General features: G+C 45.7%; 1 protein-coding gene across 1 annotated transcript; it reads left to right on the forward strand.

The window, feature by feature from the left end:
* The first annotated feature begins 2,282 nt into the window (after positions 1-2,282).
* On the forward strand, positions 2,283-14,291 carry LOC144166341 (uncharacterized). Its single transcript, XM_077695869.1, has 3 exons — positions 2,283-2,495; positions 5,157-5,240; positions 13,416-14,291. Exons 2-3 carry the CDS (start codon positions 5,168-5,170, stop codon positions 13,967-13,969), a joined length of 627 nt encoding a protein of 208 aa, XP_077551995.1. The 5' UTR covers positions 2,283-2,495; positions 5,157-5,167; the 3' UTR covers positions 13,970-14,291.
* The last annotated feature ends 3,543 nt before the right edge of the window (positions 14,292-17,834 follow it).

Raw genomic sequence — 17,834 nt, forward strand, 5'->3', positions numbered from 1 at the left:
TTACTTCTGCAAGTCACCAATTCTATATATTTATCAACGGTGGATAAAGCATTTCCCGTTGTATATAACGTACTAGACAGCACAGGCGTGTCGTATGTCCCAAGAACGGGCATTTCCCGATGTTGTATTTCCTGGTATTTCCCGAACGGGTATTTCCCGAGGTCGCATTTCCCGAGGTTGTACGGGTGTAAAAGAGCCGCAATTCTGTGATTGGACTATTCCTTTCGATTCTATTTTCGACTTTGAGAAGTCTTCTTGAATTCGGGAATTTGCCGGAAGGTTTGTCTGATTGGCTGGCTGGTTTGTGGCTGTGTGCTTTCGTCATCTTGATGTTTCATGAGGAATACTGGCGCCAGTTCTAAAATTTGCTTTTTTTCTGTAGGAGACCAGAAGGTGGTCGGGTGGGAGTTTTGGGGCACTTCTTTGGCTAACATTATCTTTGGATAACAAACGGTGCAAGCCAGACCAGTAGAATTGTTACCGGATACGGTCATATGTATGGGAAACACCTTGGTGTCCCGGAGTGGAGTGGCCATGTAGAGGATGGCAGACTTCAGATGTTCAGGGATGACAAGGCGTAAGCTGGGCCGTCCGAGCGCAACTTCTGTCGGTAGAGGGTGCCAAAATGTGGAAACGGCACGACTCATCGTTGTGGTAGCGGTCTATGATGGAGTGAAGGAGCTCATCATGACGCTGGTCATTGGAGATGTTTAGAAGGCCAGAAATGAAAAAAGAAAAACTGAGTTGTCAGCATGGGTTGAACATCAGTCGAGAGGACCCACATGGTATCTGGACACGCCGGATGTGTCGGCGTGGAGACGTCCAGATTTGTACACCACTCAGATTTCTACACCCTTCTTAGAGCCCGAAGATCCACCGTCCCAGGTGGCTGTTCGGTTCGTTGAGAAACGATAACCAATAGAGACCGTGGTGGTCGGTCACGACAAAGGAAGGCTTACCATAGACGTAAGGCCTAAAGTTTCCTATCGCCCATTAAAGAGCGGCGGACTCGCGTTCCGTCATGTAGGAGTTCATATCAGCCGATAAAACATGGCGACTTGCTTAGGAAATCACCAGATAAACGTCCATGTGTCGCTAAGCCATATACGGCGCCTATGCCCTGCCCAGCGGCGTCAGTGCGAAGTTCTGCACGGGCCAACAGTACGATGTGGGCCATAATGAGTGGCATTGGGAGCGCATGGAATAGCGTTGATAAGGTGCCTGCATAGGCAGTACCGAAGGTGGAAAGGTAGGTGAAAGCGGAGAAGCGGCGAAAATAGGATCACAATCTGGTAGAGCTTCCAACATCTTCCGTAGTACGCGGCCGGGGAAGGTCTTTTACGGTTCTAATTATGGCGGTGTCCGGCAGACCGACATTGGCATAGATGATGATGTGTGCCTATTAATGGCTCAAAGCCGACTGAGGGCTTAGCATATACGACGTGACCAAGTGTGATGATCGCACGGCGTATGAAAATGCATTTAGTCGAGTTAAGCTAAAGTACGCTCCTGCGAAAAGCAGCCGGAACGGCCGGAAACCGCTCGAGGTGAGTTTGAAATGGACGGGAAAAAACGATTACTTCATCCAGATAGCAGAGACAGCTCGCCAACTGCAGGGGTTGCTCAGGGCGTTTATAAGTCTCTCGAAGGTCTCTGGGAAATTGAACAGGACAAAGTGCATGACCCTAAACTCGTAGAGGTCTAGAGTTGAACGGCAAGAATCCCAGATTTCAGCAGAAGATACGATATACCCTATATGCTAGACAGGGTGCTCTAATGTTTGTTACATAGTGAGCTGCTTGAAGTGGATGGTCGTGAACATCCTATTTTCAGATTTCTTAAACCCACGACCTTTCGACAACTTTCTCCTGTGTATGTTGGCACCAAAATTATATCATAACGATTATGGCGTTCCATAGGGGCGTCTATTCGGTTACCTTTTAGCTGCGAAAAAATAATAAGTGTTCAATAAAGCGCCCAGCCAACGCTACCCTAAAATCCTTCTATCTTGTACCGTTATCGTACGTAAGGCAGGCTTTGGACCTATACGGTATAGCGGGTTACTAATTATTTTCCGATCCTGATTACAGACACCTCCAGACAAACTAAATGAGGTATGTCCATTATCAAAAATTCAAACGGAAGGCTGAAAGGAAAGTTGTGAACTTTATTGCTACATTCCAGACGACGCGTTCCCTTTCTCAGCTGTAGCACAGCCTCGCGAGTGAATACAAGGCTGCCGTCACGGGCTTGCGTGGGCGCAGTCTCGTGGGAACCGACAGGTCGCGCATCCAGCCTGTAGCAGGAGAGCGTGCTATCACGTCCGGTTGCCGCGAAGGCGGATAAAAGGACGCACGTGCTGTCTAAAGTTCCTCCTACGAAACTTCTAAAAGAGGCGACTCCTGCGTGGCATTCAACTTCCCTTTGTTTAAAGGTGTGGTGAGCAGTCGGCACTCACCGAAGACTTCGATTTTCCTCGTCGAAGCTGCGTTAAGGTGAGTTCATAGTAAATGTTTTAGATAGCAATTAAAACAACCACAATTGCTATTAATGTGACCCTATGTATTGATCATTTGGTTTCAGTTGTGTGCAAAATTACCTACTTTTGGTGTTTGCAAACAAACTTCGTCGGACTTCAGGGGCTGCCGTGGCTGTAAACATGTCTTGCTTACCCGTATAAACATCAATACTCAAGCTGTGGGCTGCTTTTTGAAGCTATATATCGACTTTGGCAACTTAACAAAATTAACCAACGATATTCAGAAACGCCCTCTGCGAACTGTTACGCGTTTTGCTCGCCGTCAGCCCAGTGTTATATATTCATTCAAACATATGTTATTGCTGGTGTTTTGACCAACTTAAAGGAAACCATATTAACGTGCCCCGCGTACAGCTGACCGCCAACGTCGTCAACTGTCCAACTACGTGGATTCATACCGAAATGAGCACTCAATTAGTCATCATACGATAGCATTTAAGGTAACCATGTTGAACTTAGGTAGTGCAATACATATGGAGGTAAAATGTAGGTGCTCTGGTCGGAGAAGACAAACCAAATAATGACGACCCCATACGATTCCGTGCTTAGCCGCCTGCGTCTAAGAGAACGTCACGAGTAGATTATTCTGGTACCAATCCTCAAGCTCAGGATCCCCATTACTGTGTTTTGTATTTATTAAAGAACCTGCATTGCTTTATTTCGGACGGAGTTAGTTTTTGCATCTGTGGTTTTGACAGTGTCATTTTCTACATATTTTCTACATATTTCCCTGAACTCTGCAAACAAGGTTTTCCGGAGCGGTTTTTTTTGCATTAGATTCTTTCACTGGTGCTATCAGAGCCAAATACTTTTTGCTTTTTTTAAAGCGGCCACCAACAAAAAAATGGAAGTTTCGTTCATTGAAAAGTGTCCAGATATCAATGACACCCATTTTATTGCAGGCTCGAAATAAATGGCCGAGATTATTGACGAAAGGGATGAAGCTGTGGCGAGTCCCCAGCCACTTTCTGGCTGTTTCTGTATCACGACACAAATTCTTTTTTGTGTGATTGTGTGCCGTGGACCTGAACCACTGCCAAAAAACCATGACTGGGTGATTGTAGTGGGGTTTGTAGTTCCGTTCGATTGTACCGTGTCAATGCCAAGAAGCCGGCAATGCTGTGATAAACTACGCTTTGTGATGACCCATACAACGTCAATCCTACATTTATTATACCACTGTAGGGCGAAATTTGAAGGTTTTTCAATATCAGTTGCGTTGTGAGGTTAAAACGCGGCTTTCTTGCTTGGAGTTGAGGTGAGTGATTTTGCGAAGGTTAGTTCCCTCAAACTGTACGTAATTTTATTCTGCCTTCATGTCCATTTTAATTCTCTACGAAGTCCTGTTTTAAAGGATCCTGCGTTGAGGTTAGCTCCAGACTTTAACTCCAGGCCCTTCGCTATCTCTGGTTGCTAATGCTGCATCAGGTGCATTGCTTGCATCTGTGCCTCTCATTTTAGTTTCCTTTTTGCATGGTTCGTGGAAACACACTTGGGTTTTTAGAAAGAGGTAAATGGTGTACCTCATAAACAAATATCTACCATTTGTATACCCCTTTTAGAATTTTGAGTAGGTATCATTCTTACGGATATAAAGCCGAAAGAGATTTGTTTCATTCTAATCTGTGCGGTAATGCTGTAATTTTACGAATTTCCCACGGTGCGGTGTGTCTCCATGGCGCAGTGTGTCTTTTCTGTAGTTTGGTCGGGCACGACCGTTCGTGATATCAGAAAACGTCCCCTTATTACCTGACGCTGTAGGAAAACCAAAACAAAACAAAACAAATAAAGCCTCATAGCAGCAGCAGCACGAGATCAGAAGGATAGGATTTTTGATAAATTAGCTTAGAATACTGCTCTGCCCCCATAATGAAGCAAATTTCTTCCAATGTCTTGCAACCTTTACTGGTAACGCCAACACCTTGAGGGAGCCAGTTTATTAAGAGCGAAGTTTTATAGCAACTCGTAATTTTTCGTGTCCCCACTTAAAAATAACAAGCATTGCCGAGCGAGCGCGCGTGAGCGCGGGCGTCGCGGCGACCGCCGGGCAGTTAACAATACCAAGAAAATGCCTAGCGCTAGTGTTTGTATGCCTCGCGAAGACCGCCCAGAGCCCTGCGCATGTTTGGCAAGCCAGGCATACCCCTTTAATGAGATAGGCTTGGATTGGCCAAAAAAAAAAACTTCAGTGTTTGCCGTAATCGTGGCAACATTTGTTCAAAACGAGAGACTCTAGCCTTCGCCGTAATCGTGGCAACACTTGCTCGGAACGAGAAAGACAGGTCATAGCGTACGCCACTCCAACGTGATGTCCAATGACAGTCACTTCAAAAAAAAAGAGTAAGGCTCAGACTTACAGCAACAATGATGGAGTAAAGGTCGTTGTGGAAGCAGCCAAGAAGCAAATCTGCTGCAATTGTGGACTTAAACAGTCGTGATGGTCGTGAAGGTTGTGCACAGCTTCGATACCTTCGAGTATCACGCGTTAGTGTGAGCTTCCTTAATTTTTTGGCGTTATTTCGCCCTAGATGAAGGCTTCATTTTACACCAACGAACACGAGAGTGTGTGGCCGGAATTGTTGGAGGCTTCAGTAACACTTGGGCGTCTTTTGCGCAGCTGAAAAAAACATGACTGATGTTCTCAAACTGCTCTGCCCCCTGTGGATTCTTGTATGCGCCCCATCAGCTCATGCCATAGCAGGTAAGAAACTGAAAATTGATGTGAACCCAATTTGTTATCAAGTATACGCACAGAATCGTTATCGCACCCATACGGAGCCGATTACTTCATGCATTTTTTTATTTGATTTTTTATTTCTTGGCAAAAACCAAGGGGAGGCTGAGACTAAAGACGAACGTGGCCTGACAGAGGCCTCAGCCACCCGATTTACAGCGCACATAACAACACGTCTGTTCACAAATTTAAGCATTATAGTACAATCGTAATAGAGAAATATCACGAAGCAATGTCATTACTACATTTCTTATGTATTATAAAAAGCATAGGTCTCAAATTCACAAAGGGATCACAATGCAATCCCGACTAAAATCTACTCAGGCGTGATGTACTTCATAATTGCGTTTTGTGGCCCAAATGAGAAATTCCTAATGAGGAATGGAATCGCGAAAATCAGAGAACATAATCTGCAGTGCGTATTTTTCGCTGTCAGCATAAATAAAATTAGTAATTAATTGTTTTATACAGTGTCCTACCCTGCCTGGAATGCTGCCCCACGGGTGCCTTTTTGAAGACTTTTGTATATTAGGAAGCTACGAAAACGTATAATATATTGATAGATTGCTCTTATTCATAGAGTTGATGTGAAAACCAAAGGCTGCCGTGAATATTAGAGACGCGGTCGGAGGGACAACGTTTTAAATAGTGTTCCATGATAGCGGCCATGGGTGCAGTCTCCGTTAATTTTACCTAACCGGCTCATCTGCTTCCGCTCACTGAGTAGCCAGAACACTCTTCAGAATTATTATTGTTTTGGCTAGTCAGTGGCAAGAATATCACGCATAACCCACCGTAGACGTGCAGCACTCATGTGCTCTCGGCGAAAGCACAGAACATGCTTCCAAGCCTATTTGAAAGAACAAATTGTTTGTCTTAAAGCCTCCTTGTTTTCTTTTTGCTTTGCTGCTTGTTGCGAAAACACGAACCAAAAAACAGCTGTGGGTAATGTAAAAAAGGTGGTACAGGAACAAAGTCGAAAACGGTCGGGAAACCAAGTGCGTTTGGAGCTGAAGCATTTTGCGAACTGGTGAGGTGAAACCGTGCCAAGATGAAAAAAAGTTGAGGCCCCGAATAACCACTGGCTCCCGTGTCACACAACAAATAATCATACGAATGCGGCCAGGTTGGCTTTTTTTCTGCATAAATAAACAACGGATGGTTATGGAAGCTTTTGAGCAGTACAATAACACCCATTTATTAAATTTAAATTTGGTACAAAATGTTTCCCACAAAAAGTTTTCGTAGCACTTGATGAAATCTTTAACAGAAAATTAGGCTAGAAATGGTATTCCCGGATGTAATAGTTGTGATATGTTTAATGCTGGGCCATTGACGGAGTTCTATTGCAGTTAAAAGATGCCTAAAACTCTGCGAAGGGCTTAAGCGATTTGGGCGATTCGGTCGATTTGGCTTAGTTATTCTGGAATTATAGTTTCCGAAACATGAAATAAGGATAAAGGGGGAGTCCTGCCCTTCCAAATTAAAGTTAATGTGCGAATAGAAATGATAAGAGGGAGCAGAACGACGCCTTCATGAGGAAAAACGGCAAGTCGTTTCGTTTCTCAAGAACGTGACGAGCGTTATGGTGCTGCGGATGACGTATCCCCACCTCTGAAGTTCTCTTTCCGTTCGGTTCTGACTGATTTTTGTTAATCAAGTGAGGAGCATATCTACTGTACGCCCTTCTGGTACAGAGCCACACACCCGGCGGAGACACACTTGCACACCTGGCCGCAAACGTTATATCCATAGTAAATATCTATCCAGCGCTACGTGCCTCAAAAAAGACATTTATATATGTTTTGTGAACTAATATTCTCCAAATGACCAGTTATAATATTTTGTGTATTATCGTAAAGTTGTTTACACCGCACCAGCGGGCTCACTTCAAGCGGTACTTGAAACGGTGGAACGTTATTCTGCGGTTGAAAAAAGCACAGAACTTTGAAAGTCTCATGTAGTTGAGACGGTGAAACTTCCCGCACCGCTGAAACTGAAAGTAGGTAGCTTTCTGGAAAAAACGAATATTAGACCCACCATCAAAACAACCATGAGTAACTAGATTGCCATCTTGATAGTAAAACAGATTTCACCCCTTGTTTTGCGCTCACGAAACTTCTTCTACAAGGGGTGGTTGGCAAAATGGCCTGATGTTTTGACTTCTGAAAACAGTTTACACTGGGATAGTTGGTGTTGAAAACAATGGGGAACAGTTCAGATTATATGCGCGCGCTAAAAAATAGGGTGGCTGTTACAACGCTTACAATGTAGGTCGCAACGTTAACAAGTACAACTCCGCAACTTGCAGTCACCTCATTTTCAGAGTAAGAGGATTTTGTGATGGGAATAGAGGGTAAATAAGTGCAGGGGATAGTATTTACTGAAAAAGATATAAGTCTTTGTGATGGTGTTAGAGTTCTGCTTCTGATACTATACTTAGGGGCTGTACAAAAATACTAACGCGCAACATACGGTGGAATAATGGTTCCAGTTTGAAGTCGGTGATGCCAGTTGTCAATAATGAAACTCGACCACTCGCCCAAGTCTAAATACTCCGGAATTTATCGGTTACCTCCCTTGAACAAAGAGGAAACAGAAGAACAAAATGGAGGAAGGAAAGGAACGGAAAGATGGAGAGATGAACATTAAGGCAGGTATTAACCTACAAATCGTTCCCATTTGAAGAAAACGGGTGAAATGAGAAAGCAGAGAAAAGATGATGTTTGTAGCACAGCGTAGTGAGGTATGCGCAACATTGAGGCACTAAATATGTATACTGGTTCAATAATTGTCACTAGGCGGGTTCCTTCTAGAGTCGCGTGTTGAAGTTGCGTCTCTCGCAGGAAGCACATGAGCGCCCTTGTCACCGTATTGGATGATGAGGCAATCCACCACACGCTGAAATCGCGTGTTGTGGATTTCCTTTTGTGGTAGAAATCCACCACGTGGATTTCTCCTTTTCAACCACGGTTGACCGCTGCCTTCCTTCAATTGCTACAAACGTATTTATAGAAGTAGAGCGTGCCACATTATTTAAGCGGTTTATTTAAGAGTAACAAAGTCGCGAACATGCTATGCTGTTTAATAGCACATCCTGCATCTAAGGCCGACGTTGGAGGTCCTTGCGGGGGACAAGCGGTCACGGTGTGCACTTCGGCCGGACGGAATAGAAGCGCTTTCCCCGTAAAGTCATCCTTACTTGCAGTGCAGACTACAAGCTGTGCTAATTAGCAATTGGCAAGTAGTGGGTGTTTGTACCTTTCACACGTTTAGAGTATAGACGCAGGTCTCAATAATCGACAAGAGTCCACGGCTTTCAAGGCACACTGCCGTGTTGCATACACTAAAATACTTCTTAAAAAACTTCAACGGTTCACACGAATTAGTTTACCAATGTTCGCTGAAGTCAATCGAGCATGCTGCAGCTTCTTCTCAGAAGCCAAAAACTTATCCTGTTGGAATGAAATTTTATCCATTCATTTGTCGTTATGTTCATATTCTGCCTCATTTACACAGTTGAAAATGTTGTCCGAGAGGCAGTAAAGGTTTACCGCACTTGAGGCTTATAGGTGCTGTTGACATGAATTCAGTCCCATTGTGACAGCTCTTACGAACCTTCAGCGCCAGAACAATCTGCTAGCAGCAAAGGAATTCAGTTTGTTGAAAGGCACCAGAGGTCATTTATGTACAACGTTTGGGAATTCCGGTTCAGGGGTTGATTGCATGTTTTCGTTCTGACATGGTACGCACCATAAATTTCTTCTGAATTCAGTGTGAAACGTTTTCAACGTGCGAGTCACAGCAGGCGATGTCCGCAGAAAGCGAAGGCCCAGCCTCGACGACAATTGTTTTCCATCGGGTTCAGTGCTGCCATCAGTATCATGATCCCCATTTCGAATTTGGCGTCCACATCGCTTCAGACTGGAGTGTGTAGACCTCTGTGTCAGCAGTTTGCTTTTGTTGGTGGAGTCACATTCTACCAGCCGCCTGTGAGAATTTCAAGTGACCCGTCCTACGATAAGTTGGCCGGGCTTCTGCAATCTCATATATACAGGATGTGCTGCAGAAGGGGCTACCTGTTTTTTACATATTTTTATGATGCTGTGATAAACAAACGCCAACATTTACTTGTTGTTCAGCACGGCATATTCTACTAGTAGCTGGCTGGTACGTGTCTCTATTTAGCGGGCCAACCGAATGCACAAAAGTAACATAACACTGGCATTTTTTCGGCGTCTACTTCTTCCCACTATTATCCACTTTGTATCAGTTGATATAAGATATAGGTCGTTAGTTATGTGTGTATTCAGATGGGAGATGCAAGCCCTTTATAGAACCTTCGATGGGCCTAGCGACAGATGCTATAAGGTTTTGTATTACACGTACCGGATGCGTTGCAGCAAAACATTGCGGTTATCCTGACATTGACACGCTTTTCATATTTTCAGCACAGGTTTTCTGAGACAGCCGTAGGAAAATGCACCGGTTTCGTCGGTGTTGTTGGCATCGTCCGGGCTGTAGTCGCTGATGCAGCCTCGCACCTTCTACTCTCGCCAAATGCATGCAGCAGTGGTGTCCAAACTGCTCGCTTTACGGCAAACCTGTTTCCACCCTCTTCCGAAGAGCGCCCTGAAGGGATTCATGAAGCCACGGCTTGTACCAAAGCCGCTGGCGCCGGAAAGAGAATGGAATTGAAGCGCCTTCTCTGAAGTCATGTATCCAGAAATCGGAATGTCCGTATAGATCATAAATCCTATAGTGTTGTTGCAGCAGTGTAATAGACTACACATAAATACCGAGTGTAAGTGCTTCTGCGCACAAAGCCGTGCTGCGCTCTTTCAGGTTCGACCGCGATCGCTTTGCTTTGACCGTTAATTGTAAGAAGTGGTTCCGCCGTGAATTGAAGGGACGTCGCACGATCGATTAGACTGGGGTCAGACTTCAACCAAAGTTTTTTTTTATCTGGAGACGGGTGCTTTTGATTGTCGCTCAAGATTCACCAGAACTATGATGTGTTTCGCTTTAGTTCTAATGGTTGTATGCTAAAGCTGTAGCTGTAGCTGTAGCTGTAACTGTGGCTTCGGCTGGCGACCAGATTATCCAACACGCCATTGAGTTCCTAGCTGTTTGTTAGTCGTCGCGAGGTATTCAACCGTGGTTCTGAACATGAATATATAGAGCCGAAATTCCTGGTTATATTTGTTATGTGGTCAGTCTGACATTAAAGGCGTAGGATGTGGACGAGGAATATTTCCCATGCTTGAATTGGTTAAGCTCAAAGCGTTTGCTTTGAATTAAATTCGTACAAACAATGATCATGGTCATTGAGGAGGAATTTTTCTGTTTCAGCCTTTAAGTAAAAATGCTCAATTGAAAACTAACCCCATTTGCATGGTATACCTTTAGCCCTATCTTTTGCTGGAAGATTCACCGCTGATCCAGCGCCTCCTGTATAATCATTGCCTAACGTGTGAGCGAGAAATGGACAAACACCCACTCTCCTGTAGCTCTCCCCAGCCCTTTCCCGTTCCGCATCCTTCCTGTCTGCTTTCATGTCTGTCAGCCAGCGCCAATGCTCGGAAACTATGCGAAATAGTTGACAGTTTACCTAGCGTTCCCCAGGCGGCGCTCCTACGCCTTCTTGTTTTTCACCATGCCTGTTTGTCCTGGTCTGCCGCTGATAAAACCACCATTGTTCCGGTGGACGCCGCGGTGATGCCGGCTACTTGTGCTGCCGCGGTTGATGCCGGCTTTGTGCACTTACTTGGATCACGGGCACCGACATTTTCTAAATGGGTCATCCCCCTGTGTCCCCTCCGCACTTTGGCCCTGTGTGGTCCTCGCTGGTCGCACTCCGCATCGGTACGCAGTTTTAAAATTGAGGACTGTACTGCAGAAGCGCTCGGAAAACGTGGCTAAACCCTCCATTTCTTATCCTTTTGTTTTATATTATCGCCTGAAATTCACAAGTTCGTAATATGATTGTGAAAGTAATGGTAGAAGTGAGCGCATGAACAGAACAAAATGTGCACGCAATTTTTTATTCACTAAATCCTCTCGAGGAAAAAAAAATATCAGTACAATAATGGCTATACCTTGCGAAAGTATCGTTTTTATGTTTGATATTTGTCTACCCGACAATTGATATGTTCTTACACTATTCACTATTTCAGTTCGTCCTCCGCCAGTCTTCTTTCGAAAAAGAAAGTGGCTCCAATCCACGCTGTGAAGGGGGTTGGAAAGCAAAGCTTTAAACGACACCCACAACAATTGCCCATGCCACGTCACTTGAATTCACACCGATGGCTCTACAAAAAGTGAAGCCAGGGATTCTGCCAGCCGTTACCTGGAATTCGCGGGGGCAGCGTCCCGAACGAAGCAGCAGCGTCGGCCACAGTCGGGCTAGATCGGCGGACGCCGCCGCTGTAGCCCAGCCGTGAGTCTGTAGTAAGAAAACGGAGAGGAGCGTCTTTCGAAGGGTGAGACAGCGGAACCTAGCCATCCTGATGTGCTAGCATCAGGCTACACCAGCGCGCGACGCAAGCGCAGACACCGAAACCATTGGGTATGTGAGCTTAGCGATTCCCATTTATACCGATTTAAAGCAGTTAGTTGAGAATTCCAAGAAAGCTGAGGAACTTTTATAATTTCTATTTATCAGAACCTGTTGCTACTTTCGCCTTTTGTAATATCTCTTAAACACAATCGTATTGGTAATCACCAATTCAGAAAACGAAGTCCAATTCGTTGCCAGCAGTGCGCAAAAGGTAATGCTTCTCTAGCGGCCAGATGTCTGTATGGAATTTGTACATTTTGTTTTCCCGCTCTGCAAACCAATCCTTAACGTGTGGTTGCCATACGACACTTAATTCCCTGGGGTGCGGGTAACTCTGGAGGTGCCTTATTCATGCCTTATTCATGCGGTGGAAGGCACGGCGCAATGGACGCGAAGCTGCGCCAGAACAGTCCGAAAACAACCGCCGCTGAAGCATACGACAAAATCGTACCACGGCCCGTCGCCCCCGCCGGTGAGCAGGAACGCCCGCGCGGAGAACGCTGGGTAAAGCCGCCGCGCCATCTCTAGTGTGGTCCGTGAGTGAAACCCTCCGCCCCTTCCGTCCCTCCCCCCGCAGCCACCTCCGACACGTTAAGAGTTTGTTGTCCCGCACGCCACGAAAGAACCGTTGGCTGGTGGAGCTAGAAAGCTTTGCTTTAAATTGTAGCAACTATGATTACGAGTGAAACGTTGAACGAGATCCCCAGTGCACCCCAGGACTAGCGCCCCGTCGGGGCTAAGATGTGAGCAAAGCGGCTCTTGAAACCCAACAGGCAAGGTGACAGACACACGTCGTAGAAGAGGGTGCAGCGTTTGCGACTCGCGAGCAGTGACGCATTGCGGGACATCCGCCGGTGCGCGCCACATAGCGGATGAGTGCCTGAACCAAGCATCCCTACCGTTCTCATTGGAAAGCGGGCGACGCGTTAGGCAATGTTTATACAGGCGGTGTTGGCTGATCAATTGGGATAGCGCCGGAATGCCAGGAGGCAGTGTTGTGGAATAATTATATTAATTGGAGAGGTCATTATCATTTGTACAAGATGTTCTATTGTTTTGTTCTATTTTTTCTCAGTTCAATAAATTGTGGTTGTTAGTCGTGGTGGGCACCGACATCGAATATACCTTCGTTTAGCGCGCTGCCCACTGTACATACGTTTATCAGCACCGTTTACCTGACAAGGGGCATCGCTAGCGCCCTGCTTTACTGCTACTCCCGACCCCCCTTTTCCTCACAGCTGCAAAATTACAGAAGGGTCTTGTGCACCAGCGCTTGAGTGCACTAGTGCTGCTTGCCTAGTGGCGCTACTCGGATTCTAACAGTTATTTCTGACGATTACGTTATAGGCAATTCCTGAAATCATTTGTTTCGTATGGTAGCGCTCTCTTAAAGGCTCCTTCAGAACGCTGAACGCAATGGTTCAAACCACAGAACCTTGCGCACGACCGGGAAAGTTGATATGAAGATATAAACTGCTGCAGACACTTCAAATGCGTTACACGGACGTCTTGCATTAAGAGTGATTTAAAACAGGCACAAGTTGTTAGCCTCAAGTAATTGCTCTTTTGTTGTTTTCCCACAGGAGAACGGTGTAGTTTCGCAGACCTGGATCTCGACGCAGCCGTGGATGCACTGCTGGCGAAGATGCCCCAGCAGTGGACGGCGCCAGACGCCGACTTTAGGCCGACCCTGATACCCGGCGTCGAGATTGGCGGAATCCGTGTCACCGGCTTCGATATCCTGCAGCGATACGGGCCAATTTCACCTTACTGCATCAACGGAACGAGATTATTTCACGTGGATTTAGTTAACAGCGGTGGTGGCGTTCAGGTCACGTCCCCATGGAAGTACTCTTGCTCCGATCACTCGGGCACCATCGGACTCGCCGCAGGGTTCACGCGAATTACTGTACCTTTTCGAGTGGACGGCGTGGGATCTGGTGCGAGGCTGGCTTACGAAGGCCCGTCAACACCGGTAGCAGTCGAAGGTATCCACTTAAGGCTAACTGGAGCAGGAAGCGAACTCGAAAAAACCGCCGACTTGATTGGTAAGCTGGCGCCAGCTTTTCAGAGGCAGGAATGGAACCGACACTTTTTTACAGCTCTTTATGGAGTTCTGGAGAATATATTGAAATAGCTGTAATTATTAACTTGTCCATTGATTTTGACCACACTTTTACATAAAAAATCCTGAACGCGCGTCCTGACAGCCGACAAATTTTCGAAGCCAATCGAATGCTAGGAACCGACGTTTTCGTTCAACCAAAAATGCTATTTTCAGATCGTTTGTGGTGTTTCTTACTTGCTTGATCTGTAGACGCGTTACCTGGCTTTTGAAGTGGAGACGGAGGATTGGGAAGGCGGTGGCGCGATTCCCCGTCACTATGCATGACGGGAACAGAGGACGTGACCGAGGTCCGAATAAAGAGTAGCAGGCTGGCGCGTCCAGCAGCTGCACCAGCGGCAACTGTGCATGGTCCGAACGGATCCGAAGCGGATCCGTTAGGACCATGCACAGCGGATCCGCTTATCCGTTCGGATAAGCGGATCCGAACCCACCCGGCGGGTCGAGGGTTCGGATCCCACCCGGCGGGCATTTTTTCACCACTTCCTTTCTGTCTCGAAAAATTCTTCAACTGTTTCTATGACCTAACGCATTCTTCCCTTTGCTTTCCGAGGTTTTCTTGACTGCCAAGCCTTATTTCTGTCTTAATTCAACGAGCCCCTCAATTCCTATTCTGATTCGCTACATGCATAGCGAGGGCCTCTGTTCTGGCAATCTTGGTGCCATAGGTAGCTTAAGAGGGTTCAACGCTGGTCGACCACTCTTAACATGTCGTAGACACTCCAGTCACGTCCCGGGGGTTACAAAGAAGGTCCCCTTCACCCCGAGTGGTCGGACTGGCGCTGGCTACCACCCCCAAGCACAGGAAACAAAAATACCTTAATATAAATACCCAAGAAAGTGGACGGGAAAATCGTCCCACCGGTAACGTAGTGGTTATCCACCAGACTGGTATTCTGGAGGTCGTGGGTTCGGATCCCACCTGGCCGGCATTTTTTCTCCACTTTCTTTCCAAATTCTTTAACTGTTTCAGTGATCTACCACATTCTCCCCTTTGTTTTCCGACGTTTTCTTGACTGCCAACTCTTATTTCTGTGTTATTTTCAATGAGCCCCTAATTTCCTATTCTGATTCGCTATATATATATATATATATATATATATATATATATATATATATATATGTAGGAGAACAGAGAGATACGGGACGAGGGACTCGGTAAAGATACATATCAAGGTTTGCAGTCGTCATTGCCAGTGCTATTCGGCTTTTTTCGAAATATTTAACAGGGCCGAATGACGTGTGCTTGTCACGTTTCTTCGATTCATTGATAAATAAGCGAAAATATAAGTCGAGAAAAAATCCGCTGTTTTTCCGGGAGCGGGACTCGAACCCACATCTCCGCATAACCGGTGCGGTGCTTTCGCCATTACGCTATCCCCACAGCGGCTTCTCTCTCGACTTTAAAGCGGGGGTTTATATTTACAAGAGCTCTGAGGCCGGTCAACCCCGACCTCCGACCACGTTCTACGTGGCGGCCGCTGGGAAAGAAGACGTTCTACGTCTCCCGCGGTAGTCGAGGGGCGGCGCTAGTTGACCGGCCTCAGAGCTCTTGTAAATATAAACCCCCGCTTTAAAGTCGAGAGAGAAGCCGCTGTGGGGATAGCGTAATGGCGAACGCACCGCACCGGTTATGTGGAGATGTGGGTTCGAGTCCCGCTCCCGGAAAAACAGCGGATTTTTTCTCGACTTATATTTTCGCTTATTTATCAATGAATCAAAGAAACGTGACAAGCACACGTCATTCGGCCCTATTAAATATTTCGAAAAAAGCCGAATAGCACTGGCAATGACGACTGCAACCTTGATATGTATCTCTACCGAGTCCCTCGTCCCGTATCTCTCTGTTCTGCTACATGCATTACGAGGCACTGGCTCCAGCAGTTCGGATACGCCAATTGCTAACCCCGACCTCCGACCACGTTCTACGTGGCGGCCGCTGGGAAAGAAGACGTTCTACGTCTCCCGCGGTAGTCGAGGGGCGGCGCTAGTTGACCGGCCTCAGAGCTCTTGCAAATATAAACCCCCGCTTTAAAGTCGAGAGAGAAGCCGCTGTGGGGATAGCGTAATGGCGAACGCACCGCACCGGTTATGCGGAGATGTGGGTTCGAGTCCCGCTCCCGGAAAAACAGCGGATTTTCTGTCGACCTATATTTTCGCTTATTTATCAATGAATCAAAGAAACGTGACAAGCACACGTCATTCGGCCCTATTAAATATTTCTAAAAAAGCCGAATAGCACTGGCAATGACGACTGCAACCTTGATATATATATATATATTATATATATATATATATATATATATATATATATATAAATATATATATATATATATATATATATATATATATATATATATATATATATATATATATATATTTCCTTTGGGTTCGTAGCGCGGGCGGCCCACTTTGGGAAAGATGTGGAAGCCTGCGGACGGAACGATCCGGACCTGCCAGTCTTGGAGACCTTTCAGCGGCAAGTTCGGAAATAAATGTGAGATGCAACAGACTGGTCTCCGACAAAGAGAGGAGCCGCCAGCTCTGCTTTATCTCTTGCAGTGCAAGCTCCACCATTTTTTCAACAAAAAAAAAATGTGTAGGCAACACCAAGTCACATAAGGTGGAAGAGCGCTTCCACATATTGTGGCACCTCTACATTCAATCGGAACTGCAAGGCTGGAAAATATTTGAATAGAATCGAATAAACTGTGATACGCAGAGACTTCCCAAAACTATTGTAAGGGGGTCTCAAGGCAATATCTTGTTATTACAATAATTTTTATTATTCTTATACTCTGATATTGCCCCCCAAAAATTGAAGGGCTACTTCAAAAACAATTAGTGTAAGAGATAGTTTCTATAAACCTTGATGTTGAAAAGGAAACAAAAGCCATTTTGAGTTTCATATAGCCCAACCTTTCGTCTTTTCTTTTTGAATTTTTTGGTTCTATACAAGAAAGAGTAGCGGAACGTGAAGAGAAACTCCTACAGAGCACCTTGCGCCCTCTGTAATATTTGTATACGCTTTAAAATCTAAACAATTGCCCAGTTCGGCATTCTATAAAATCGTGCCCTTCTGTCGCTGTGCTGTTTTGACGCTGTGCTGTTTTGTCAGTATGCTCTTCCGTCGCGTGCGCTTTTGACGCCGTGCTGTTATGTCGGTGCTCTTCTGTCGCGTGCCCTTTCGTCGTGTGCTGTTTTGACGGCGCCCCAGAACAAGGCGAGTACAATACCCATTGTACGCCATGCGCACTCCCTCGCGAACAACAGAACCTACTTTGACATGCTGTAGCATATCTAAAAGAAGCTCATGTGATACCTGGTCAAATGCTTTTGCCAGGTCTATCTATAGCATGGCCAAAGCACCCTGCATACTGTCACAGCATTCGAGAACACTTCTGGCAGTATGAGTACTTGTCACTATTGACAGCCCCTTCATTCCGCACGTTTGGTGTGGTCCCACAATATCCTTTATTACAGACTGCAAACGACTAGCTAATATTTTTAGTAACACCTTATAATCGACGTTTGTCAAACTGATTGGGCGATACGCAGAGATATGCCTCAGTTTGTTTTGTCCTCTGATTTGGGTATAAACACTGTATATGACACAAGAAAGGAAGATGGTAGCACTCTTGTTTTGTATGACTCAGCGTAGACGTTCCATAGAACAGGGCTAATGTCATCCTTAAACTTTTTATAAAAAGATGCGGTCAGTCCATCAGGACCCGGCGTCTTCCCTGGGCTCAGCTCGTCAATAAGCCTCCTTACTTCGTCTACTGTAATATCACATTCTATGCTTGCTGTTTTTTCTTCGCTCAGGCATGGCAAAAAATACATAAACTCGTTTTCAAACTACACTTCATCAATAGAC

Source organism: Haemaphysalis longicornis, unplaced genomic scaffold (assembly GCF_048455015.1).
Source record: "Haemaphysalis longicornis isolate Haplotype H1 unplaced genomic scaffold, Haemaphysalis longicornis Haplotype H1 scaffold_17, whole genome shotgun sequence".
NCBI lineage: Eukaryota > Metazoa > Arthropoda > Arachnida > Ixodida > Ixodidae > Haemaphysalis > Haemaphysalis longicornis.